General features: G+C 33.2%; 2 protein-coding genes across 5 annotated transcripts; both read left to right on the top strand.

The window, feature by feature from the left end:
* Positions 1 to 11,981, top strand: LOC111702474 (solute carrier family 25 member 40). 3 transcript variants are annotated; one of them, XM_023474173.1, is made up of 14 exons: positions 1 to 109; positions 304 to 366; positions 631 to 710; positions 1,010 to 1,071; positions 1,515 to 1,673; positions 1,855 to 1,925; positions 2,386 to 2,506; positions 3,022 to 3,187; positions 3,507 to 3,598; positions 4,635 to 4,680; positions 7,965 to 7,998; positions 8,456 to 8,673; positions 9,735 to 9,829; positions 11,056 to 11,981. In XM_023474173.1, the coding sequence occupies exons 5-14, from the start codon at positions 1,533 to 1,535 to the stop codon at positions 11,140 to 11,142; spliced, it is 1,071 nt and encodes a 356-aa protein (XP_023329941.1). In that variant the 5' UTR covers positions 1 to 109; positions 304 to 366; positions 631 to 710; positions 1,010 to 1,071; positions 1,515 to 1,532; the 3' UTR covers positions 11,143 to 11,981. The 3 variants fall into 3 exon arrangements, with proteins under 3 accessions (XP_023329941.1, XP_023329939.1, XP_023329940.1); XM_023474171.1 differs by having other exon boundaries at positions 2,371 to 2,506; XM_023474172.1 differs by lacking the exon at positions 631 to 710 and having other exon boundaries at positions 2,371 to 2,506.
* On the top strand, positions 11,947 to 27,510 carry LOC111702472 (WD repeat-containing protein 76). Of its 2 annotated transcripts, none has more exons than XM_023474170.1 (15): positions 11,947 to 12,095; positions 13,683 to 13,927; positions 14,819 to 15,040; positions 15,774 to 15,857; positions 16,917 to 17,046; positions 17,377 to 17,483; positions 18,200 to 18,268; positions 18,951 to 19,012; positions 20,537 to 20,614; positions 22,329 to 22,419; positions 23,749 to 23,808; positions 24,645 to 24,767; positions 25,432 to 25,524; positions 26,097 to 26,219; positions 26,647 to 27,510. In XM_023474170.1, the coding sequence occupies exons 1-15, from the start codon at positions 11,960 to 11,962 to the stop codon at positions 26,863 to 26,865; spliced, it is 1,842 nt and encodes a 613-aa protein (XP_023329938.1). In that variant the 5' UTR covers positions 11,947 to 11,959; the 3' UTR covers positions 26,866 to 27,510. The 2 variants fall into 2 exon arrangements, with proteins under 2 accessions (XP_023329938.1, XP_023329937.1); XM_023474169.1 differs by having other exon boundaries at positions 14,816 to 15,040.
* The last annotated feature ends 486 nt before the right edge of the window (positions 27,511 to 27,996 follow it).

The following is a 27,996-nucleotide window of genomic DNA, read 5'->3' as shown; positions in this document are numbered from 1 at the left end:
TAAAATAGCTCTGGAACTTACGCATAATTTTATGTCTTTATTTTCAGAAATCATTAGGTGAACACATGAAAACTTTTCTAAGGCTTGTAGAATGTCAACAGCTTCTAAGGTATGTGGCCACATGTGTATAACTATAATTTTCAAAGAATTCAGGTTAATTTCTTAGAGAGCGATTTTTGGATTTTGTACATTCTGTAAAATTGATCATGTGGCCTCAGCTCCGGCCCCTCAGCCTGTCCTAGCCGCGGCGCTCGGCATCTCCCCCCCCCCTTCCTTGTTTTAAGTTTATTATAGTTTTTCTAGGTTGTTCTGGCGCTAACCACTGTGGGTACTATTGGTATCATCTACACTGTTCATCAAGAACAGGTAAAGAGATAACTCACGATTGATTGACTGATTGTTTGATTGATTGATTGATTAAATGCATTGTAACTCATCGTCAGAGTTATTGATAAGTTTTTTTAGGCTTTTACTAATTCTTTTTAAATAAAAAAATTTCAAATTTTGGCTTCTTAATCTGGTCAAATAAATCAAAAAGGCGATTATAAATCAGGCTGTTGCCTGGTTAATTATTTCCCCCCTCCTCCTCTCACTAGGCTTAAGTTTTTATAAAATTAAGACTGTTTCTAGATAGATGATAGATCTAGGCTTCACCAAGGAATAGTAAAAGATCTGGAACGTCAGCAACGTAAAACAGAAAATTTTACCAAGTATGTTCTTTAAAGTTTATTTTAAGGACAATGTTTAAACTAAGAAAACTTTCTACTTTTGGCTATTTTTCAAGTTTAATGGCTGTGTTGGAATTGGAGTTCCTTTGTTTCTCTGAATTATGCATTAATTTTTTCAAATTGAAGATCATTGAAAATTACGTCGACGATGATTGATATTAATTCTGATTCATACAAAAAGTAAAAAAAACACGACAATTAAATAATTCCCGGTGCAGTTATCCTGAAAGACCCTTTTTATATTTTATATATTTGTAATAGTAAACAAGATATTTGTTAAGGCTACAGCAGCAACAAGAGCTGACGAAAACCTTTAAGAGAATCGAGAAGGAGGGCGAATAAGGTAAATAGTTTTCTTCAAGGGGGGGGACTTGAATTTAGTGGGAAGGGGGATGTGGCAATGAAAAATAATTAATCAGGTTCATCAGGGGTGTATATTTTCCAAAAAATCATTCACCCTTTAATTTTTAGGGGAAAACAATGACTTCATGGTGAAAAAAATGAATTTTTTGGGTAAAAAATATGGAAATGAAGGAAGAAAACTTGTCTTTTGATTTCGCATTTAATTTTTTTTCACCCCAAGCCCATCAAAAATTTCACATCTAATTTTTTTTCCAAAATCATCGAAAATCGGTTTTTAATGTTATTCTGAAAAATACGTAACCCTGAGGTTCATTATCTCAATGTCACAATAAACAAAGTTTGTCAAGGTTTTTTATCATCCATGACTTTTCTCACCTTACTGTTATAAGTTTTTTTTTGACTGGAAGTATTTATTTTGTTCAGTTTCACTCTGCAGAGACAATGGCATTCTCTAGAGACGATTCAAACGTCCCTGAAGGGTCAGCCCTTAGTCCTCGGCAGCAGATGTTAAGCTCAGGGGCAGGGGCACTCATGGTCTCCCTTTTTATGACTCCCCTGGATGTTGTTAAAATTAGACTTCAGGTTGGAATTTTCATTAAGATCTTCCAAGTAATAGAGAACCTCAATTAAAATGTTTACGTTTCTGTTGGAAAAAAAAACAAGATTTACTTCATAATTTTTACTCAAAAAGGAGTTTCACTGGAAATTACGTGGATAGTCCCTTAAAGTTAAAGTACATTAAAATTAACTGTTAACTGTACAGGCCCAGGAACAAGTGTACATGAGGAAATGTTTTCTGTACAGCAACGGTATTATGGACCATATCTGTCCCCGGTAAGCTTGTAAAAATTAATATTTTGTTGCTTTGCAATATTACCACGCAACCCCCCCCCCCCATCCTCTTAAAATATTTTTCCCATTCCTCCCCTCCAGGTGTACATATTTATTGAAAAATCATTCCCCCCGCCCTCCTTTTAAAGATAAATTTCCCCTGAATTTAGTAGTTTTTAATTTATGTTTTATTTTTTCTCCTTTACATTGAAATATGTTTTCCACCACCCTCCACCAAGGGGGGGGGGTAAATCTAGAAAATATAAATCCTGGGATACATCTCCGCTCCTTCTGCCAAGGGGGGAGGGGAAGGTAAATCTAGAAAATATAAATCCTGGGATACATCTCCGCTCCTTCTGCCAAGATTAGAACAATTCTTTTGTTGTGAATTTGAAGACTGAATAGGTCTGACAAGATATTATATTATCAATATTGTTTATTATTATTGTTTGCGGGTGCGAAGGATGAACGGAGACCCCCCTGTACGAGCCCTGCACACGGTTGAGGAGATATGTAACTGTAAATGGTATAATCGGCCCAAATACTTTACAGGAACTACAGATGCTCTCGTCAAAATAGCCAAGGTAAGTTCATCATTTCATCGGATAATTGAAATTAAAATCGATTCTTGATATTTCCTCCCCCCCTCTTGATTGTTAAATATGTTTCGAAAGCAGGCAATACTTACCGGTTAATGTCCAAACAAATCCTTATTTCACAATGCCAACTCCATCTGGATGCAAGAGTTCCTGAGTCTTAAAATTTCTTTTCCAAGTTCATCAATATTTCAATATGGCAAGTTGTAAAATTTGACTATAGTTCGGAGAGCTTTCAGAAACCAATTTTTCCTTGGAAATGTTCTACTGTAAACTGAAAAAAAGTAAAAAAGTTCATGTATTTTTCGGTTTTTGATCCATTTCTGAAGTGAACTTGATCATAATGTAGTTCAGAGATGTGTTCAACTTAGTCCGCGCAGTTCAACTGTTTCTCACTCATTAATAAATGTGGGTTTCTTCCAACATTAATTTAACCGAATAACCCCCTTTTACCCCCCCCCCCCCCCCTGTTACTTCTGATTTAATGCCCCTTGTTAATGCAGGTTGAGGGAGTAGGGTCCCTGTGGTCCGGTTTATCGCCTACCCTGGTCCTGGCAGTCCCCACCACCATGGTCTACTTCACAACCTACGAGCAGTTGAAGAAAATGATCAACAAGAGGTTTAACACCGTGGTTCAAGGGGAACCCGTCTGGGTAGCATTAGCTTCAGGTAGATTCTAGAAATCAATTTTAAACTATGTTTCGTTTTTCGTTGTTAATTCCTTATTTTCTGTCTAGATTATAACACGCTTCTATTTTGAAAGTTTCATTCAACGCTAATTTCTTGTTTCTCTCCTTTTCAGCTTTTTATGTTTATCTCCCTGATTTACGTTTGAATATCTCATAAATATTAATTTTGATGAATTTTAATCTCCGCTATACAAATGTCGAATAGCTATTCTATAATAATATTATTTTTAAAGCTGAGCTGAATTAATGAACTAATTGGATCTTAACTTTAAAAACAAAATCATTTTTTTGTATTTCAGGAGGATTGGCGCGGATCTGGGCGGTTACTCTTGTGAATCCTTTAGAGCTTGTTCGCACAAAAATGCAAAGCCAAAAAATGGCTTTTTATCAGGTAATTGTCAAGTTCGTAGTTTGTAGATTTTCTAATCTTCAAATCTCTTACACTGGGTCGTGGGAAAAAATAACTTCTGTTCTCAAAATTAAATGTTTAAATGATTTTCAAACAAAAACCTCCACCCCCCCCCCCCCCTCCATCTAAATCATTCCTGTTAAGTGTCCATGAAGGACCTACATAAATTTAACCATGCTTTTCTAGGAATCGAAGGATAAAAAGGAATTCAATATTTGCCTCTAACTCCCTAAATTCAGTTCATCCCGTGATGGTATAAATCTAAGATATTTCAAATTTCGTGGATTTATATAGCACTTTTTTAATATCTGAGGTTTGCGTTATCAGATTGCTATGGGAACGATGTAAGTATCGAAAAATTACTGTTTGAGGCGAATAATCATGGATTAATAATTATTAGTAATCATGATTAAAATGATTATTTTATTATTGCCCTTTTTAGACAATGGACAAGTATGACTTTGATAAGTGTTTATGTTTTTAATTTATTGGATATTAGTTGGAGAGCGTTTTAAGCAGCAACACTTCCTTCTTTTGGATAGCTTATAAACTATAAACGGACCGGAGCTCAAGCCTAATGCCTTCAGCTGATAGGGTTAACAGCTAGTTTTATTATTAACAGATATTTTTATCCTGTTAATATTAGTGCAAAGGATCGACTTCCTGGATCCGGATCCGCAAAACTATGCGGATCCACGTATACGGATCCAAGGGGCAAAATATCAATCAAAAACGGCAAAAAAAATATTTTTTACCCAAATCTGAACTATTGAAAAAAGAGAGGTTATAGAAATTTTCTGATTTCTGAATGGTTGATCAAGTTTTAAAAAATAAGCGAAAAAATTAAGAAAAATTTTGAAAATTCTGCTTTGTTAAAAAAAATTCAGTAAATATTAAATAAATGACCGGGATCCAGATTTGGACCCATTTTAATTCAGTGCGGATCCAGGATTCGGATCCGATGTAATGGATCCTTAGCATTGGTTAATATTTGGATAGATGATAAGGTTGATTTTAGGTGAAGTCTTGTTTGTCGGAGTTGATCAAACAACGAGGAATTCAAGGTATAATCAGGGAAACATATTTTTATTTGATTATCCTCTCTTTGCTCCTAACAAAAACTACTTTTTTTATAACTAGTTTTTTATTTACAATTAAGTCTCCCAAAAAAACCATGTTTTGCTCCGTTTAATTGAACTGTGATTGTAATTCATAGAGCGACATCTCCGTATCACAATGTTAGCCGTCAAACTTGAATTGAAAGATATCGTCGTTTTTCTGGCTTGATAATTATTTAATTCCGATTATTTCTCCGTTGTTTCGGTTGCAAGAGATTTGCAAGTTTTTGCAGAGAAATAACTAATGAAAATAATCAGATTAAAAAAGACACAAATCTAATAAATACTTGGATCAGACTAAGCTTTTCTGGGACCGTTGTTACGCATTAAAATACAATTCAGAAATTAACATTTAAATCTTAACCCTAGTCAAGCAATTTCATTAAAAAATTGGTAAACAAACTAAACTAAGGAAACAATCACACCACATAAATGAAAAATCAACTTTTACTTAAAAAAGGGTTTCTAACATTTTAGTATTGTAACATTAGAAAATAAAATAAAACAGTGATGGCCATCGTTAAAGAATACATCAAGATTAAGATTATTTCATCTCGTTTAAAGGGACCGTTCACTTATCTGGGTAATTTCAGGGTAAACTAAACAGTCTATTCGCTCTTGATTGGTAATAGTCTTACTTTTCAAAGACAAATGTGGCCGGAGAAAAAGCCGATTTTTCGTTCAGAATTCGAGCGCAAAGGGAAGGTCCCTCTCTATAGACACTAATTGATGTTTTTTTCAGTATGTTGTGAATCAAAATAAATTTCGAATATAAAATTAAACTGTAGTATCTGATCGTTAATTGTAAATGTCATTATTTTTTTATTTTTTTTTTTTTTAACTATCTATTTCTAAAATAACACTATTTTATCGCATTCAAAATTGTGTATTGCCTGTGTAAAAAGCTGAATTGAACGCGGCATGACAACTGAAAAGTTGTGCACATACGCGAACAAAATCTACAAAATCTACGAACCAAAATACGAGTAATGATTTATTGATTGTCGTAGAGACGTCGTCTTTGTATACATATTTTACATGTTTTAATACGAAAAACTTAAATTTCTTGCTAACTCAAATATCAAAAGTTTTCATATTTTAGTTCATAATAACGAACACATAATGACATTAAAATATAATAAATTTAAATGTTATTGGGCTGCTGTTACTGTAAAAAACATCAAATAGTGTCTATAGAGAGGGACCGTCCCTTTCCGCTCAAATTCTGAACGAAAAATCGGCTTTTTCTCCGGCCACAGTTGTATTTGAAAAGTAAGACTATTACCAATCAAGAGCGAATAGGCAGTTCAGTTTACCCTGAAATTACCCAAATAAGTGAACGGTATCTTTAAGAATTTCCATTATCACATGTTTTTCCTCATAAGATTATCATACACATTTCTAAAATGTGATTTCTGGTGAAATCTTACGACCAGATAAAGGATTTGAAACACTATATGAGAACTTTATATGAAAGCTTAAATCGTCAGTTTCAATGAGAATATTATAAAACAGTGTCCCAAGCTGCATACAGTATATCACTCCTTTGAATGGAAAAGACAATAAGGAACTAGTTTTCATTGTGGTAATTACAGAGACTATGTAGATTAGGTTTATTAGACAATAATATTCTAATTGAATCCTGTGAATAATGCGGCCTGCAATTCTTCCATAATTCCGTAGGATGAATGCACGTAGATCAGGAAACTAGTTTAAAGTCAGGCCTGGGAACAATCTTTTCTTCAAAGAATAATTATCGAAATATCAGGAGTAATATTCACCTTCAGGAATTGATCTTGGTACAATCCCTCAAGAGTACAGTAGTAGTTTTGAAGAAACATACAGTCGTGCTTAATTCTTTCAGCCTACCTAGGAGTTATTGTTAATCCAACGTTTATCTCAAATTAGATTTAAACAATACTTGGGAGGTTTTCCAGACTAGCTCTGTGCTGTAGATCACCGTGAGATCCCTCTAGATCACCGTGAGATCTTTGACTGGGAGCGTAGATGGGTGAATAAAAGATGTAGGATAAAGTTGTTTATCAAACTGTAGATAGGCATCTCTGGTAAAGATATCTCGTATCAATCCTGTTCCATATCTAAAGATCAATCAGTTAAAATCACGATTCAACGTCAATTATCTTCTTCAAATGAATACATTGCAATAAGTTCTGTTTAATAACCTGCTTGTGTTTGTGAGACAACCCTAGCCTCTTTTGGAGCCTGATGAACTCTGGGCTATACTGATCACTCTTGATGATCAACTGGATCAAACAACTGCAATACAATTAATGAAACTAGTCCTTTAATTGATCTATGCTTGAAGTTTTGATAACTAATATGTACCTTGAATGCTTTTTGAACAACGGATCACTTCTTGATACAAGATTAGGGAGTCTTAATGATCTTGATCTCCTGCAACTTGACGATTGCTATATTTTGAGTGAAAGCTTGGGATTCAATATTATTTACACGTGTACAGATTTAACATTTTAAATGTGCCAATATTAGATTCATATAAGAGCTTGATAAAATCTAGTTTACATGACTTCCCAGTTTTTAAAATATAAAATAAAATTACATTTTGATATTATTATAACTCGTAGATTTGACAGAATAAGGGGAATATTCTCGATTATTTAATCAACCTGCTTTTATAGTTTTTGGTTGGATCACACTGGTTCAGCCTTCTTCTGTCAGGCTGTAGTTTGTACTAAATAATAGTTCAGAGTTTACACATTTGATTAAAAAAGACAAATACCGTCCAATCTTTTCACTAAATTTACAAAACCTTGGATCTTATTTTATCTTGATTAAATTTCGGATTAGGCTTCAGCTTACTTAATTTTCTAGAATTTAATCATTTAAAAAATCTTTTAATTTTAATTTTGAATATTTTTTTTCATATTTCCTCATACAGGTTTAAAGATATTATAATTTTCGTCAAAAATGTATAGGTTTAAGTTTTAAGTGTCGAGGGGGGGGGGGGAGGCCCAATCTTAACATTGAGTAAACATTCTGAAAATCATTATTTTGAAAAAGATTTCATGACAATGCTCTCCTATTTCCAACTTTTAATAAGAAAATCACTTTTTTTAATTGATTGTATAACTAAACAATCGTACAGTGACTTTTATTAACCGTATAATTATTAAATATTGAAAGCAGAAACTTTATTTTAGAAAGAAATCCTGATAAAAGAAAATAAAGATTATGTAATGTTGTTTTAGGCCTTTGGAGTGGATACACTGCTACCTTACTCAGGTGAGAATAAAAAAATCGTTAAAGAACAAAACTTCAGATTTTCCTCCCAATTTTAAACCTTCATCATAATTTATTTTCAATATTTAATAGTATCAACCATTCATTAGCTAGTTCATTAACTTAAAAACATCAAGTTTAATGAACTTTTTTGTACTTTAAGTTTTTGGCCTTCATGAGTTTCAAAGAATCTTTTATGTTTAAGCGATTACATGGGATGATGGTTGACCATTTTATTTATTTATTTATTACACTATGCTAAATCTTGGATATAGATAAAATCCTCAACGATTTTTAAATCTTTCGTTTACAAACGTTTTTTTAGCTTGGCCCAGACTTACTTTATTAACATATGTAATAAAGCTTTTCGCTCACATATATATATAAATTTAAGACGCGGCTCAATTTCTTTAAATTTAACCTAAGGATGCCTTAGCTTTGAACATGATTTATTTTATAGAGATGTTCCTTTCTCTGCTCTCTACTGGCCCCTGTACGAGGGCACAAAGAAGTTGTTTGAGAAGAAGATGCTGCTCGGCCATGATGCCTTTCTCATTAATTTCTTGAGTGGCGCTGCGGCTGGAACTGTGGCTAGCACAATCACCCTGCCTTTTGATGTTGTGAAGACGACAAAACAGATCGAACTCGGGGAAACTATGATCGGCGGCGGATCAACAGGTTTCTCGTCCTTTTTCATTTGTCAAGAGAAAATATTGAACAATGTTATACAATACGCACAATGTCGGCGTTTATATCAAAACAATGAAGACGACTTTTTATTTAAGTTATGATTTCTAACTAGCTTTTTTCAAATCATAAGTTTACAAGTAAACAAAGAAAAGCTGTTAATTTACATTTTATCAGTTTGAAAGCTTGGTAGAAATAAAAAAATTAAATATAGAGACGTCTTCATTAAAATGATATATACGACGACGATTGTTGATTCAGTCAACACTTTTTGCCTACTCAAAATTATTTAATTTTCATCGTTAGATTCTGCATTGAAACAATCTTCTTCATGCGGACTTGATGTGATTTGACATTGATTTTATTAACTGTTTTCCTAGGTCAGAACTTAAATATGTTTATACAGAATTGAACTCAATATTATGAAGATCTACGGATTTATTTAATTCCTCTTCGATATCCTAATATCACTGGTCAGTTGTCAGTTATGTTACCTTTCATTGAGGGAACAAGCATATATCCTTAAATTTTCAAGTGTCCATTGGATATCTTAAGTTCGTTTTTTAGCTTGAATTATTATTGTTACTAAATAGGTTGACATAATTCTATAATTTGTCGGAAACTTCTTCATTTATTTATTATCTATAAATAGAAATATTAGTATATGAAAGGTACTTATTTCGGAATGTATACTCTCCGGATAAAATACTCACACAGAAAAAATTATTAAATTTTTTTCTTATTTTTCTCTTTCCTATAATATCTTAAGAATAATCTTATTTGCTTCAACGCTTGATACCTTCATTTTAGAGTCCCTACAGGGTGCGACCACCACGGTATATCCAAGAGGAATAAAATTGTATCCGAAGGTCTGCAGAAAGTGGAGATTAATGCTTAATCCCGAGATTCACAGCACAGAAGTTCTGATTTATAGCTGAAAAAAATAAATATGGAAATTGAAAGACATAATTAAAGCTTAATTAAGGTACATGATATCCTGGAGATGTAAGAGTCTCTTACATCCCGCTTTTGACCTGTGAAAATATTTTAAGGAGTTATCCGGACCAATTCAGAGATATTTCGGGATATTCTGAAGCAAAGCGGACCTAGGGGACTTTTTGCAGGGCTTACACCGAGAATTCTTAAGGTATAATGTGCTTCACACACTTTTTAGTGGGGGGGGGGGTAAAAGAGAGGTAAAAGGGTTAAAAGCAGTGAGTAATTGAAGGGAGATATAACTGACGCGGTTCGCCCTTCATGCTTTGCAGACGGTACTTCATTTGAATAAGAAATATGTCTGTATACAATAACCTATTCTGAATATTTCATATACAAATGGAGTACCCGTCTGCAAAGCATTTATAATCATATGGTAGGGCGAACCGCGACAGTTATATCTGTAATAAACTCTGAAATATCAGTATAGTTAACTATCTGTCTTACTGCACTACCATGATTAATTCTGTAATTCTATTTTTAGTTTTTTTGTAACCTGGCTGGTCATACCGGCCAGAGTCTAAAACTAAAGAATGTGCGAATTTTAAGTTCGAGGTTAAAAGTTCTGTAAAATAATGAGTAGCTACATGGTCAATTATATCCATGTCTAACATATGAGATCCATGTACAAAATTGATAGGAGGGTTGCGAGTTTCCTATGTTTCAAATCAAAAAATATTTTTATCATTTTGACCTTTTGTCGTTTGACCCTTTGTCGCAATTTTGACCCTTTGTCGTTTGACTTTTTGTCGTTTGACCCTTTGTCGTTTGACCCTGTATCGTTTGACCTTTTGTCGGTGAATCGTTAAATTAAGTCAGAAGTGGCATTTAACCATGAACTTAAAATTTAAGTCAACTTTTCGTTCTTTAGTTTTAGACTCTGGTATAACCATGTTTTATAAATAAAGATAGTTCAATACAAATTCTTGTTATGTAAAGACTGAGTGAGTTAAGATAGACAAAGAATTATAGTTTGAGGCGGTTTTGTCATAATGATTAAGTGAGGAGAAACGGGCTAGATTAGTACATATCTCCCTTCTATTCCTCACTCCCTGATTAGAAGGGTTAAAAGGGTTAGAAAAGTTAAGAGGAAAGATGAAAGATGAAAGATGGAAAGGCTAAAATGTATGTCAAAAATATATGACAATAAAGTTCAAAGGAAAAACCGAAGCAAGTGGACAACAGTACAGGAAGCAGATAAATCCTAAGCAAATGTTGAGATTGTTGTAAAGGAGGTAAGTTACAAGGGATGGTTAATGGACGTGAAAAGTAGGAAAGAAAGGCGAAGAGAAGTCTAGATAAAAACTATGAAACCAAAGAGAAAGAAGAAAAGGAGGAATAACACAAAAAAAATGTTTAATTGATATTTTTTCCTAGGTTGCCCCTGCCTGTGCAATCATGATTTCAAGTTACGAATTCTTCAAGAAATTTTTTAGAGAAAAAAACACTCAACACTTCACATGATACTTGACCGGAAGAAGTATTTTTTTCAAACAAATCTGCTGTGATTTCCGAAGTGCTTAAATGGATTTTCTCCAATACTATGGATCCGAATCCACAGTTTTGTAGATCCTTGGTTCAGGATCAGGGACATTAGTTAATTGTTAGCCAGCGTTGCAGTATCCTTAGACCCTAAACTAAAGATGCTGTGTCTTCTTCGAAACTTATCGTTCATCCAGTTTGTTAAGAAAAATTCCCGAATTGAAAAATTAATTATTAAAAAAAATACTTTAAAAACGAAAAAACTGAAAAATTGATGAAATGAAAAGTTAAGTTCAAGAATTTATAAATTATGCAACTTTGTCCAATTTTTTCAAAATCAATTTAAAGTTTTAGTTATAGTAACTGTTATAGTGTTGGTATAGCCTGTATAGTGTATATTGTATAATGTTTATAGTGTATAATGTGTTATTTTGTCTGACCCTCCATGCAAAAAAGGCACTGCCCGAGTTTCTACTGTACCCTTAAAAGCTATGTCTCATAAAGTTTATTTGAATAACCATGTTTTTGTTTCTTTCAATTGATTTTCAACTGCGGGTTTTCAGCTAAGTGACTTGTGCATTACTTGCTTAAAAGAAGTGAGGGATAATTAACAATTTAACAATTTTTTAAGTTGGGAAAACGAAGATATCTTACACATTTTTGATAATATTAAGGTTTCAAGGGTTCCATTGTCAATCGGTCACTGCCATCTTTGCATAGGAAGTCACACAAAATTACGGATACAGTCCTTTTAATATTCTGTGAATAGTTGACTGTCCTAAATTTTAATACCATTTGGATGATTAACTATGATTGTTTCAGACAGAAAATGGTGCGAGCACTTCGACGAAAACCCTCAAATATCACGCCCAGGATGAAAGGTGTATCACATGGGATAAAAAAGCCGAAAATCAAGACAACGAAGACGAAAGTCGGTAAGTAGTAACAAGCCTTCATTATTTGCTAGATAACAATAAATTTTTTATTTCATAGTTATAATGACTTTCTTAAACCCCAACGTTTTCTTATCAGCTCGGCCCTCAGCCAGTCCTCCCCGCTCGTCTTGCCCAACTGAACTTAATATATTTCAGTCATACTGGGTTTATTCTTTTAGTTGGGGAAGAGTGTGTGAGGGGGGGGGATTTCGCCCTTATTTTATTTTATTTGAGGATTGATTTGACGATAATGTCGGATGTTAGCTGCAATATAATGGGGGGGGGGGGAAGGTCTCAACCTGATGATTTCCGGCTTATGATGATTTCGTGAATTAGCCTGCAGAAACGATAATGATGAAGTCTTTGCAAATCTTAAGTAATCTCAATTCATTCCGATTTAGTACATTAACATGGCATTGTGGAAGTAAATCATCCTAAAAGTCTAATTAGGGGACTTTATTTATTAACTATTTGATATGACTTTTGACTAGACTTTTATTTTGGTGCATGGTTTCAAATAATTTTAAACATGGTGTTGAACAGGATTTTTAAAAAATTGGTCAAGTTGTAAAATGAAATTAGAAATTTACAAAGAATTCAACCCTCTTCTTACCATATAAGTTTTCCAAGCATTAGAAATTTGAATTGCAAATCTTAATTGTTGACAACCTGTTACAACTTTTCATTGTTCCTTCCTATCCACTAATTTTCTATTTTCTATTTAAAATAAATGCATTAGTGAAATTCAAACTTTATTCCCTTGCTTTTATTGAAAAGTTTTATCAAAACAAAAGTTCAAAATAAAAAATAAATTCATCTGTTTCTTCAGAATCACATAGATTTTTGGAAATTTAATGAATATTTTCTCTTTTTTGTGAACTATGAAAACAAATGTAAATAGTGTTCAGAACATCATCGAAAGATATTGGAACCTATTTACTTGTTTTAAACTCATCATATTTCAATTTTTTGTACAATTTACAATGTACAATGTACAAAGTACATCGTAAAATCAATTAAAACTTGCCTCTTGAAAGTTTTCTCTAACAAATATTGAATTTTTATTATTTGGTCAGATACAGAAATACAACAATACAAATTTTTACCTTCTAGTCTTCAGATGAGATTTTAATGTCTGAAAAAATTAAGTTAATTTAGAAAAAAAGCCTACAAGACACAAAAAACAAATATTGTTGCCCTCTTAAAGCTTTGTGATATTTGACACTCATCTAAGTGTGTGCAGGCTGATTTTTGACCTTTATTTTGGCCTTTCTCTATTATGACCTTTGGATTTTATCTCACGGATCCTTCTCGTACTCTAGCAATTTTTGACCTCTAAATATCAAAGACTTCCGGAGGTCAAATAGAAAATCAATGAAAATGCTAGTTTTTTTTTGGTGTTTCGATTTTATTCTGAGATCCCTCTTTTTTACCTTAGATTACCTTATATTTAACATGACATCAAACTTAATCATTGTCCTCTGATCACAACGTGATATTTGTGGATAACTAAAACTGTACAAATTTTGGTGCTACCTAGTGTCGAATTGTTAAGCTATAATTTAAGTCTGAAACCTGACTATTTAGCCTCTGCCTTGGTCTCTACAACAGCCTCGGTACCATCCTCTACAGCAGCCTCTGCACTGTCCTCGAAAAGAGTTGTACTAAGTTCTATTGTGAACTATATTCCACCCAAACGTCAAACCCGAGCTAGAACTATTGATATGAATGAAAACCAAAGCGAAGATGATAATGATGATGATGAAAAAGATGGTAATTATGAGAGTGAAAGTGAGGATGAGAGTAAAATCAAGAAAAAGAAACCCAAACAGGAATGAACAAATATAGTCGAAACAAAATTAGTATTTTTGAATCTTCAACTTTTAGTTTTCTTAATTAAAGGGACTGTCAACGTAATTTCAACCCGCCATGGCCGGAAAGATGGCAATGTCCGAGTTATAGCGGTACCCTTAAAAGCTTTGTCTGATCAAGTATGAATTAGTTATCCATTTATTTGTTTCTTTACACTGTTTGTTATCATATGCGGGTTCTCTGTAAAAGTGGCTTGTGCATTTCTTGCTTATAATAATCAATGAAGAAAGTTAAACAATTTTCTAGTCTGGAAAATGACGGTATCTTTCACATTTTAGATCAGATTATAGTTTCAAAAGTACCGTTGTAAATTGGGCATTGTCATCTTAGCATGGAGGGTCAATTAAAATTACGCTATACAGTGGTCAAGTATAAGACTGCTTTCACTTTCTCTCCAGAGAGGATCAAGACTCTGGTCTTTGCGGGAAATGGAACTTAATTTGAATAAACTTTAAATGTCCACCCCTTCTCTCTCTTCTTTAAAATCAATTTATATATAATAAACCTACATGTAAGTGAAAACATTTATCAACTATTTTTTGGTTATATCAAGTCAAAAGCATTATCAAAACTTTTATATCAAATTCGAAATTTTTTTAATCGGATATCTGGACCCCTCTCTCCACTCTCCCCACTGGAATCAAATCTTGGTGATTTTTTTAACTGTCTGGGAGTTCTTAGACGATTTTCGGGCCGAACAAAGACTTATGTATTCTCTATAAGGTTTATCTTAATGGATGTTCATTGCTTGAATTAATTCTCATACGTTACATTTTACAAAAATTTTAGATTGAAATGACTCAGAGTAACCCTTCATATTTTAACTGATTTGATTTGTTCATTTTAAGCAGGAGAAAGTGAATATAGAACATGCCGAATTATCAGAATTTGAGAAACTCAGATTGAAAAATATCCAGAAAATGCAAAGTATGATGTCAGGAATTCTTGAATCTAAAACAAAGTTATTTTCTGCTTCCAAGAAGTCAGCAGCTTCGAAGCGTGGACTGCTGACTAATCCTAAACCTAAGGAAGTTTTACCACCGAGGAAATCCTCTAGATTAAGCGGTGGAATGGTAAGGACTGTTTGGTTTTGTCCTGCTGGATTTTAAATATTTTGGTTGTATATGGCTCGAAAATTAAAGAATATCGTCCCAAACTAAAAATGAAAACTTCGCTTAGCCTGACCCGAATTAGTGCCGACTACAAATTTTGAACACTAAAATATTGTATTATTTTGTATTTATTGCGTTTACTCAAGCTGATCAGCTAAAAGGGCCGAATTGTCGGGATTTTCGGTGACCCTCATGCAATCCTGTTTCACATCGGTATTCTTTTCACCTTTATTTGATCATTCATTTCATCATCTCAATCCCCTTCAATATCCTTCAATCCCCTTTAATCCCCTTTAATCCCCTTCAAGACCCTTTAATCCCCTTCAAGACCTTTTAATCCCCTTCCAGACCCTTCAAAACCCTTCAAGACCCTTCAAGACCCTTCAAGACCCTTCAAGACCCTTCAAGACCCTTCAAGACCCTTCAAGACCCTTCAAGACCCTTCAAGACCCTTCAAGCCCCTTCAAGACCTTTTAATCCCCTTCCAGACCCTTCAAGACCCTTCAAGCCTTCAAGACCCTTCAAGACCCTTCAAGACCCTTTAAGACCCTTCAAGAACCTTCAAGGCCCTTCAAGGCCCTTCAAGACCCTTCAAGACCTTTCAAGGCCCTTCAATTTCCTTCATGACCCTTCACAAATTGATTAGATAAAACCTATTTCTTTAAGAGAAGTTTTCTTTAGTTTTATTATTAAGGTTGCAGAGATATCAAGATATGCACCAGAGCCAGTGGAAGAAAAGGAAATCTTAACCCTCCCTCTCAAGACTTTGGAATTACAGGTAATCCTAAAGTCCTAATTTACCTAATCACACTCCCAACCTATCTAATCCTATACTCCCAATCTACCTAATAATACTCCCAACCTATCTAATCCTAAAGTCCCAATCAACCTAAACATACTCCCAACCTACCGAATCCTCAACTCCCAACCTACCTAATCATACTTCCAACTTATCTAATCCTATACTCCCAATCTACCTAATCATACTCCCAACCTATCTAATCTTATACTCCCAATCTACCTAATCATACTCTCAACCTATCTAATCCTATACTCCCAATCTACCTAATCATACTCTCCACCTATCTAATCCTATACTCCCAATCTACCTAATCATACTCTCAACCTATCTAAACCTATACTCCCAATCTACCTAATCCTATTCGCTCAACCTACCTAATCTTATACTCCCAACCTTCCTCATCCTCTACTCCCAACCTACATAATCCTATTCTCCCAATCTACCTAATCATACTCCCAACCTGTCTAATCCTATACTCCCAATCTACCTAATCACACTACCAACCTATCTAATCCTATACTCCCAATCTACCTAATCTAATCATACTCCCAACGTATCTAATCCTATACTCCCAATCTACCTAATCATACTCCCAACCTATCTAATCCTATACTCCCAATCTACCTAATAATATTCCCAACTTATCTAATCCTAAACTCCCAATCTACCTAATTATACTCCCAACCTATCTAATCCTATACTCCCAATCTACCTAATCATACTCTCAACCTACCTAATTCTATACTCGCCAACTACCTAATCCTATGCTCTCCACCTACCTAATCCTATACTCTCCATCTACCTAATCCTATACTCCCGACCTACCTAATCCTCTACTTCCAACCTACCTAATCCTATACCCCCAATCTATTTACCTACCTACCTACCAACATACCTATTTAACATTTAACTACCTAACTACCATATTTACCTACCTACCTACCTACCTACCTACCTACTTAACACCTAACTACATAACTATCATATCTACCTACCTACCTACCTACCTACCTACCTACTTAATCACCTACCTAGGATACCCTGAAGAATGGAGATGATGAGAGTGAGCTGAAGAGTGCTCGAGAGTTTCTGGAAAATATCTCCTTCAACCTGAAATCTGAATCTGACATAGCACGGATGAATGGATCAGAAGAAAAGGAAAAAGGTAAAATTGTCAGTTTTTTTGGTATAATAATAATAACAATTAAACCAACTGGTTAACAACAAGTTAAACATTAGATGTATTTTTATTTATTTTCTAGCAAAATCAGATCAATAATGTCGTAATGAAAATTAATGATTTGGGATGTAAGCAAAATTATCTTAAATTGATTCTGTTATCAATTAATTAAACTTTTTTCTTCTTAACTTTGCAGCTTTTACTAAATGATTATTATAATTGAATGAGTTGAAGCAAAATTAATTTTTCCGTAGGTTTGAGTATTGAAATATATTATTTTTTATATCTATTTTAAATTTGTTACCTCTGAAACAGGTGATTACGAGGCAAGATTTGAGAAGATGACAATTAACGAGGAAAGAGTTGTGAAGATTGTGCCAGATCGTATCTTTTCCATGGCGATACATCCCTCCAGTCACAAGGTAATTCATCCAAAATTATAGAATTTAGTCATGAATGTGATAACTCTATATCAGCTAGTGGTTGGACATAACTAGGTTCGTTTCAAAATAATCTGAGAAGTTTTGCAATTTTCAAAATTGTTAACAGTATGCTAAGAACCTGAGAAAAAATGAAGCAACATTTTTAAGAATAAATTTGTGAAATGTTGAAAGTTAAAAAAAATCCTTTTAAAAATCCAGAGCGACAAGTCACCATGATTTAATTTACTGACAGGCAGTGCTTAGAATCTTGATCCGTTGGATCCGTAAGATTTTGGCTCCAGATCCGAATAAATATGCTGATCCATGGAATGGGCAAAATTTCTTTCAAAACTGTAGAAACAAAAATTTCTGTTAACCCAAATCTGAACGCTGAAAAAGGGAGTTTATTAAAAATATCTTTTTCTCTGAAAGATTCATCAAGTTTTATCATGAAAATTCGCTTAAAATATAAGAAAAATGATTCGCAGCATACTTGGATGAACCTAGATTATTCTATTAGCTGACAATGATATTATTTAAGCCACTGATTTCATCACACCTCTATTTGAAGGGAATTTTTTTTTTTGACTTGGACAAACCAATAATTATAATTCTGACTGACCTCGGAATATGGAGAATTCATTTTCCTTCAATCATGTTTTTTTTAATGCAATAGAGATATTAGCTGTCCCTTGGTCATTTAACCTTCATTTAAGGTTCTGGTGAGTGCTGGGGCGAAATGGGGAGGTGTTGGGCTCTGGGATGTTGCCGATACTTCATCCAAGGTTTGTTCTAAAAGGGTTTTACATTTTGATTAAAATGATTGATAACAAGATTTGATTGTAAGCTGACTATTACTTGATTGATTTTTTATTACTATTGACTGTTTATTGATTGATTGATTATTGATTGATTGATCATTGATTGATTGATTAAATATTGATTGACTGATTGATTATTGATTGATTATTGATTAATTATTGATTGATTATTGATTGATTATTGATTGATTATTGATTTATTATTGATTGATTATTGATTGATTATTGATTGATTATTGATTTATTATTGATTGATTATTGATTGATTATTGATTGATTGATTATTGATTGATCAAATATAGATTGATTGATTAAATATTAATTGATTATTGATTGATAATTATTGATTATTGATTGATTATTGATTGATTATTGATTGATTAATAATTGATTATTGAATTAGTATTGATTGATTATTGATTGATTATTGATTAATTGACTAATGGTAGATTGATTATTGGTTGATGATTGACTGATTGACTGATTGACTGATTGACTGATTGACTGATTGACTGATTGACTGGATTGACTGGATTGATTGATTGATTATTGATAATTGATTATTTTATAATTGATCATTTGATAATTGATCATTTAGTTATTGAATATTGACTGATTGATGATTGATTATTTATTTATTGATTAGGAACATGGAGTACACTCATTTACCCCACATACACGACCAGTCAACTGCATGAGTTGGGACAGGTAAAAAATATTTGTTAAAAATAGTATTTTGATCAAGGCAGAACAACGTTAAAAATACTTGTAATGTTATGCTTTCTTTGGCACCAGGCCACGCCTTAAAAATTACTAAAGTGTATTTATCGACAAATATTAGCACAGAGTTTTTAATTGCCTGTGTACTACATTTGATCTTAAAATTTAATGAAGAGAAAGGTCAGGTGTTTTTCAATACGAGGTCTTTAAAAAGTAGACTAAACCTGTATGAACGAGAATGCATAAGCCATCCACAATTTATTCTGATATGTTTTTTACACTTTAATTTCATATCTTTTTATTAAGAGTTTATATCAGTTCTTTGGATTTCATTGGATCTGCAACATTTTGGTCAAAGAGTGGCAAAATTTAAACTTAAAGCTAAAAATTTATAACTGCTAAAATTTGAGAATTCTTCCTTTGTTCAAAAAATCCTTTAATTTTTAATGGGCAGATCCAGGCTCCGGGTCCTGATCTAAATCAAAATATTTTTTTTTACTTTAATGATTTATTTTAATTCAGTTTTACAATATTTTTAAGTATTTATATGATATCAGATGAAAATATTTTGAGATTTCTATATTTCTTGTTCTTCATTTTCTTCTTCTTGTTAGTATATCTTTCAATCATATTTTGGCTAATTTTGAAAAAAAAAATTGGTTATCCTTGAAGTTTGCCGCTTTACAAGAAAGAACTAATTTTAGAGGATCTTGCTTGTTTTCTGAACTCTGTATTTAATTGAACTAGCTGAGAGGATCTTGCTTGTCTTCTGAACTCTGTATTTAATTGAACTGGCTGAGGATCTTGCTTTCTTTTTTCAGAACTCTATATTGAATTGTTTGCTCCGGAGTTTCATTTGACTAAGCAAAACACTAATTCCTGATAATTTCTTGGGAGGGGGGAGAGCGATCGTCTTCCAAGCCCCCATTTCAAAAATAAAGAGAGATTTCCCTTCCAATTTTTCCTTTTCAATTTTCTTTTTTCTTCTTGCTTCTTGTTTCTACTCTTTGAGGCCTCTACAAATAGTTCTTTTGAAATTGAGTGGGAGAGCAGGTAGGACAGAGATAAGGAGATTTGTTGGAGGAAGGGTACAAGGTATTGGTCCCTGTTGTCCTTTGTGTTATAGTCTTTCCGACAAAGGGAAATTTTAAGGAAAACCCAAGCTGCACCCCTGAATTAAAATTTAATGGATCCAAAACACTGGTACTCTGTTCTAATTACAAAAATTAAAAATGATGTTCAACATTTAACAACCATAATTCTTATGTAATTGTTAAAATGATTTTTTTGGGCGATTTAATATGGGTTTTAATTTCGTAGAGATAAAAGGAAACTTACACCAAGTTTATAATTAGCAACAAAAAATTACAGTTAACAATATATTCAATAGTTACAATAATATTTTAGTTTATTCAGGTAATCCTGTATGTGTAATGTGTATGTATACGTCACTTGGTATTATTGTAGTAAGTTTTTTATGCTGGAACATTCTGTAATTGTATTTTTACATAGGTACAACAGCAACCAGCTGGTTACCACTAGCTACGATGGTACTACAAGAGTGCTGGACACTGAGAAGATGCAACATAGGTAAATTTAAGTCGAACCCCCTCTTTTTGTTAAAATTAAATACATCCTCCCAATCAATTCAGTTTTAATGCAAGCACTCAAGAATTAGATTATATTCAAACTTGAACCCATTCATAATTTTATCTAGATAATTCCTGTGAAGCATTCATTTTGTTTGTTCATAGAAATTTTCCTTTCAGTCTCTTCTTAGGAGAAGCATGAAGGATATAATATATAATATTATTGAATGTTGTTAACATCGTTTCTCCTCACCAATTAGTTGTAATTAATTATCAAGGTTCGCCGCATTTTTGATTAAAGGGAAAGACCGGCTATGTTACATATTTGAGCTGAAATTGCAGTAGTGTAGAGAAAAAACTTTAGGATTCATTTGACACCAATGCGACATTAGAGCGTAAAGTCATTTTTAATATTTTACCCTTTGTTAAGCCCAGAAGAAGAAACGTTTTTCACAATTATTTAATGACCCGGACAAAACCTGTAGATTGTAGATAAAAAATAGTTTATTTATTAACTAATTTGCTGTTGGAACATATTTCTTGATAAAAATTATCGATGAAAGCCATAGCAGAGCCGTAGAATTAATAATCTTATTATCACTATTACCTTTGCTGTTTCTATAATTTTTTTCGCAGATTTCTTCAAAATGTTGTTTTCACAATTACACCTCCAACAAGAGACCCTAGCTGAAAAAATTAGCATAAACCTGCAAGGTTTTAAAATGAATTTTAATAACTTATTTTCAATGAATGAAGTTTCTAGTTTGTAGAATAGTATGTGTAACATGTTATGTCCATGTTATTGAAGAATTGTAAAATAAACGTGTCTTCTGCTGACTGAAACTACGCGTGAAATATAACAAACGATTATACCCTCATATTTAAAAATTGTACACCGTAAAAATCGTTCATTGGTGTCAAATAAATCCTTAAGTTAATCTCTACAATTCTGCATACTAAGTTCAAATATGTTAAGTAGCCGGTCTCTCCCTTTAATTTCTTGTAATTAATATTTCTTGTCTAGTTGCAGGGTTTATTCTTGGAAATTTAAGCTCTATTATTTAATTCTGAACTATCCAAGAAACCATCTTCTCTAAATAATTTTAACTTTCCTTCTCAATTTAACTTTTATTTTTCTGAACATTAGACGAAAGGGTTGTTTCAAATATATGTTATTTGTTTTACGTCAAACTAGGCATCCGTGGACCTGTTGAAAAGAAATTGCTATGCACTGCACAATGCACATTTTGATGCTTTCAACTAAAAAATTATTTATTTTCACCAATCTAGTAAATAAATAATAATTAATATATAACTTATGTTTTATAACTTATTCTCCCAGAAAGAATAGCATGAATATCCAGTGTCTTTTCCTGAAGGCGGATAACTAACGTCTGAATTTTCAATATTATTTTAGAAGCCTAAGATAGTTTTAGAACTTGCCATTTGATTTGATTTGAAACATATCTACCTAACCTTACTGCGTTTAGAGTTAACATATCATATATTGGCATAAAGTCGCATATAAATTATGATAAAATTTGTTCTCAATGTGCGTCCTCGATCTGCATCCTTTCGTCGTCAATAGAAATGTTTAATGTGCGTCCTTGTATGCGTCCTCAACAGGCGTGTTTACTGTTTAGTTTTGGTGCGTCCTTATTATTGCGTCCTCTATTGCAACAGAAAATATTTCTAATTTTTGCCAAAATATTTAGACTTGTGTATGGGGATAAGGATTTCATCGAGGGAGGTGGATATATGACAGCTCACAGTCAGATCGACGCTTTTACCTACCTTGTAGCCAAGGTATACAGTTTAAATCAATTAAGAGTAGAACAAACAGGAGCGGTAGGAGATGGAGCCCGAGCTTTAATAAACGTTGTTAAATTTTTTACCACCTTTTGACCAACATTATCGAGCTTTGATTACCCCAACAGAGGAAGGTTAAATTACCTAACGTCCCTTGGGGGCAGATATGTAAAATGATAACCCAGTTTTCGAGAAAGTTTTCGCGCATTTTTAAAACTAATCTTTTGGGAAATTAAAAGATTTACTAAACCATGGGTTTCCTCCAATATTTGTCTACAAAACATCCCTCTTCGTTCTGTCTGTTTTGTTAGCAAAATAAAATTCCCTCTACTTCCCTGTAAAGTAGTTAATTAGTTTTGATTAAATAGTTTGGTCCTGAATGATATGTCACAGTAGAATGAGTAATTCAAGATAAATTAGAAATTAAGCGGAAAATAAATTTCGTCTGATTATTTCTTTTTAAAAAAATTCTTTTTAACATTAAATGCAATCTTTAAAATTCGAAGGTTTATTAATATGGAAACTCAAGTATTTTTAGACTTTTTAAAGGTTTTACAACAATATGAGAAGGTTCCAACATTTTAAAACTTTATTCTGTATAAGTTTGCTTTTATCAAACATGGAAATTTGTTATCCTAGGTGAAAATATAAGGCAAAAACACCCATTGCTAATTATATTATGTTTTTTTCATAGCTTTTTTCTCGAGAAACTCTAGGATGGCCACTTTTGATATTAATGTCTGGTATTCAAATGTTTTGAAGTCCATATATAATCCTGAGAAAATTGAGTTAAATATTTAAATTATTGAGGTTTTTTCCTGACACTCTTGAAACAAAAATTCACCTCCAAAGGCTTAAATGTCCGCGCGCGCGCAAGAAAAGAAAATATCTTTGAATACTTATGTTTTAAGTTTGGCCTAAGTTAGAATAACAGTTGCATGAGATACATCAAACTATAGCAAAATTGGGACAAGGAATTCATTTCCGAGGTCAAAATAGACATTGGAGCATTCTGACCGGCGCGCTAGTAGCCAACCATTACATTATGGGTCATCTTAGTACATTTTTTACATGTTGTATGTCGATTAATAGTAATTTGGTATGAGGAATTCATTTCTAAGGTCAAAATAAATATTCGAGCATTCTGACCGGCGCGCTAGAAGCCGGCAGTTACATTATGGGTCATCTTCCCACATATTTATATATTGTATGTCGATTTAATGTCACCGATGCTAGATGAGCAGATTTGCAGAACAATTTAAGATGAATCTTAGATCTACGATGGTTGGTTGAATGTTTAACAAAACCAATTATTCTTTTTGTTAGGGTGGGAGTGGATGTGTAGGACTGGTAGATACACGAACCGGTTTTGATAAAACAGTACAGGTGTATATTCTTTTATATTATAAAAATACAGATTAACATAAACCTACAAAGTGTTCAGTGGGTTTGCGATTTCACCATAAGTAAGCAATAGGCTTCCTGTAATTATTGTAATAAACAATTTTCTTTGAAAAATGCAGTTCCAAGAACAATTGCCTTTGTGACACTTATTGATTGGAGGTCGTCTTCGTATGCAAACTTGCAATGTAAGTTATGACATAAATGTCTCTTTTTCTGAGATGTGCAAATTCAGAGTGCACAAGTGAAATGCGTCAAATTACAATTATGCAAAAAGCAATTATAAGAACAAACTCGCTTGAGGTACTTTTTGATCGGAGGTCCTCTTCTTATGCTAACTGGCATTGCAAGTTTTGACCTAAATGTACTTTTTCTGAGATCTGTACTTTCGTAATTATACAATACATGAATCCAATCCTTAGAGCGATACTTAATTCTTATGTAAAAAAAACAATTATGAGAATAATTTCTTTTATGACACCCGATTTCACGATATACAAGCAAAACAATTCTTCTTATTAAATCAATAGTCATATATTACGTAAAAAAATACAATTCTTTAAACAATTTCATCCATTCATTACACTTTTTGATCCGAAATCGTCGACGCACAGATTTCCGAAAAAAGAGTAGATTAAGGTAAAAATTTGCAGTGCCACTGACTGAGCATTAGAAGACAACCTCCAAAAATGCCTTAAACGAAATTGTTTTTAGAATTGCTGTTTACAATAGAACTAACTACCGCCAGGAGAGGGGGTGCAGTAAAAGCCTAGTATTATTACATTTATATGTAATTAAGTCTATAACTAATATATATTTAGGAGTATAGAATTTTCAACCCGCGGACCAGTCCTAAATGTATCGATGTTCATCCGGTCCAATCCAATATATTCATGTCTGCCAATGCTAAAGCCGGATGCTTCATATATGATACTAGGAACCAGGTTTGAAGAAATTTTGGGTTAATTATCATTTTTTTTTAATAATTGAAACTTGAGACGTAATAAGGTTCATTATATTCCTTTTATTACTGATTCTTGCCTACACGTCTACAGGCACTCTTCTTACTTGAGAGTGACTTCTTTTAATTTCCATTGTACCTCTTGGTAATCAAAGCAAAGTCGTGTCTTGTCAAGGTTAAGAAAAGTTGTGAATTAACTGTTTTCTCCCTTTTAGATACTTTACATTTCCCCAATATTCAGAGCGTCCCATATCGTATTAGATTACCTCCAAGATTTAACGCTGAACACATAATTCTTGAAAAACCTGATGCTTTCTGCGTGCAAATTTTTTATATTAGTCCACTACAATTTTGTAAAATGATTTATTCTTTTTTAATTTAATAATTATTCCCGAAAATCGAAATTTAGAGCCATGAACGATCCGAAATGACGTGTGACACCCTGTACCTACACCAAAACATTCACAAAATTTCTTATTTCAATAAAATTTATTCCCCTGTTCAATTCGAAGAAAAACTGTTCCAAGGATCTCTCAAATCCTTTTTTATTCCTCTTTCATGTTAAATGTTTTTTCTCTTTCATGTTAAATGTTTTATCTCTTTCATGTTAAATGTTTTATCTCTTTCATGTTGAATGTTTTATCTAGGGGAAGAAAGGTTTGATGGATCCTATCTGTGAACTGACAGGGCATACAAAATCTGTAAGTAGTGCTCTGTTCAGTCCTATCACGGGAAATAAGGTAAATTTTCTTTTTGAGACTCTAACTGCATTCAGTGATGAATTCCCCCCCCCCCTACCACCTTGTCTTATTTTCAGGATTTTGAAAAAAAGCATATCAAAATCAACAGTCTAGCCTTTGAACTTTTTTGTTTTTCCTTCCCCTATAATAATTATTCATCTAATAAAAACTGTTTTTTTCATTTTACTTATTATTTTTCTTTTCGGTTCAATATCAAATGTTTTCAGAAAGCGTAAAAATGAATGAAACAATTACACTTATGTTAGCAGAACTGGGCAAAACGACTAGACACATTTTTTGTAAATATTACGAGCAGATCGATTAGGAGGAGTAGGAGTGCCGGTGTCATGCCTGTAGAGAACTCGTACCTGCAGCGAACTCTGGTTATGCTACTCGGCAAAGCGCTCCAGACTTTTTTAACGCCGCCGGGTTGTCCTTAATCAATAACAATAATTAGTCAACATATCATAATCTAAGATGTCATGACCATAAATCGGTATTTAACCTGTAACACCGTCTTAAACACAATGACAACGTTTATATTTGTGTAATATCTTTGTGCTAATATTCAGGTGCTAACTATCAGTTATGATGACAAGCTGCGCCTGTTTGACACAAGCAAGTTTGAGGCTCAACTCAGAGGAAAGGAGACGCGGCACAATAACCAGACGGGTCGTTGGCTTACACCTTTCAAGGTTATTAATGTTCTTGTATAGGGGCGTTATGTACGTGACAGCCCACTCACAATTCATGCCTAATTACGTTACCCCTGAAAACTTTATCTGAACAATAATGTGGCTTGAATTGTGTTCAATTATGTTAATCTATCAATTTTGTTCTGAAGCAAAAAAATGCAACCCACAAATGAAATTAAAAAAATTTACTGAGCTTACCATGGATATCCAATTAAAAAAGGGTATTGTAGACCAGACAAACCATCAAGGAAAGAATCTGTTATGAAATACTTTTCAGGGTGAAAAGTTTTTTTTTAATTAAGTAAAAGTACTAAAAGGGGGAATTCGTCTGTTGAATTCTGATTTTTTAAGAGAGGGGATGTACTTTTCATAAAGAATCTCAATCTTTTTTACAATTCTAGAGAAAAAAATCCTTTAATTTGCATAGGCACGTTGGCATCCTGGAAATGACGATCTGGTTTTCACCGGCAGCATGGGTCGTCCTAGAGAGATGGAGGCCTGGCAGGCCGGCTCCACCTTGTCTAGGATCTTCTCCTTCACGGGGGAGCATCTGCAGAGTATTTGTTCTATTATCGACTTCCATCCTACTCTAGATGTTCTTGTAGGAGGGAATAGCTCAGGACGTGTACATGCTTTCATTAGTTAACGTTTTCTGTCCTTCACTCTACACGCCCTCGTAACAAGAAAAGTTCTAGATTTGTCCCATTTCCTGTCCTATCCTGCTCTTGACGATATGAAAAGTTGAGAACATGTCCTTTGATCGATTAGATTTAAAACCTGACAAAGTCCAATTCCTGTGTCCTATTACGATTAATTGTCATATGTAAATTATATTCAAGTTTGAAGAAAAATCCTAGTTTCTTAGTTTGTTTATCAGAAAGTCCTCAAAAAGAGGTTGTGTAATCTTTCTTTCCAGTATTTTTTTGTCAATGCTGATCTAAAATCCATAAATCTCGAGATCTAATAACTTTAAATTGACAAACAAGATAGAAATCCATCCTGACATTGGTAAATCTGTTAATTTGGTGTCACAATCAACATTACTCAACTTCTTGATCAAGACTTACAGCTATAGAACTGTAGTATTATGTACATTGTACCTGTTCACGTAGTGAAATATTTTCAATATGTGATTGAATACGCTTAGAATCATTTATGTATCATTTTGTGTTTTTCCTAATGGACCCTCGTAGTCAATATTGTTATACTGAACCTAGCATGCAGATTTGATTCTCGTTTGTCAGGTTAAATTGGTATCAAAATCTGTAAAATAAAATCTTAGTATAAAGTAGAGAAGTTTTATTACCTGCGGTATTTTTTTCTTAATATTCTTAATTTTCTGAGTTTTAAAAGGACTACAGGAAAAATGAAAGGGGGTGTAGAGAAACAATAGGTTTGAACAGATCATATTCAGCAAATACGCAACCAATCTGAAAACGAAGATATCCACGATAAACCTAATTGTAACTCAGGTTTATCCAATTCTTATTTTACAATTTATTTTTAATATATAAAATTGATTTATAAGCCATTATTAGGTCACCAGAACTCCCACCAATGGTAGTGCAGTGTAGTGTTCATGGTGTTCACGTGTCTCTGTCTGTATCACGTGACCAGTATACTACACTCATATACTACTTTATGTACTTTTATGTACTTAATGTACTTTTGTACTTTATGTACACACAGTACAAAAAAATTGTTTCCTTCTCGGTTCCTTAAAGGGAGTGTTCGCGAAAAATGTAAGGGTATAGGCTTAATGCGATAAAAAAGCGCT

This window comes from Eurytemora carolleeae, unplaced genomic scaffold (assembly GCF_000591075.1).
Source record: "Eurytemora carolleeae unplaced genomic scaffold, Eaff_2.0 scaffold508, whole genome shotgun sequence".
Classification (NCBI taxonomy): Eukaryota; Metazoa; Arthropoda; class Copepoda; order Calanoida; family Temoridae; genus Eurytemora; species Eurytemora carolleeae.
Note: the sequence above shows the minus strand (reverse complement) of the source record. Positions and strands in the feature narration are given on the sequence as shown.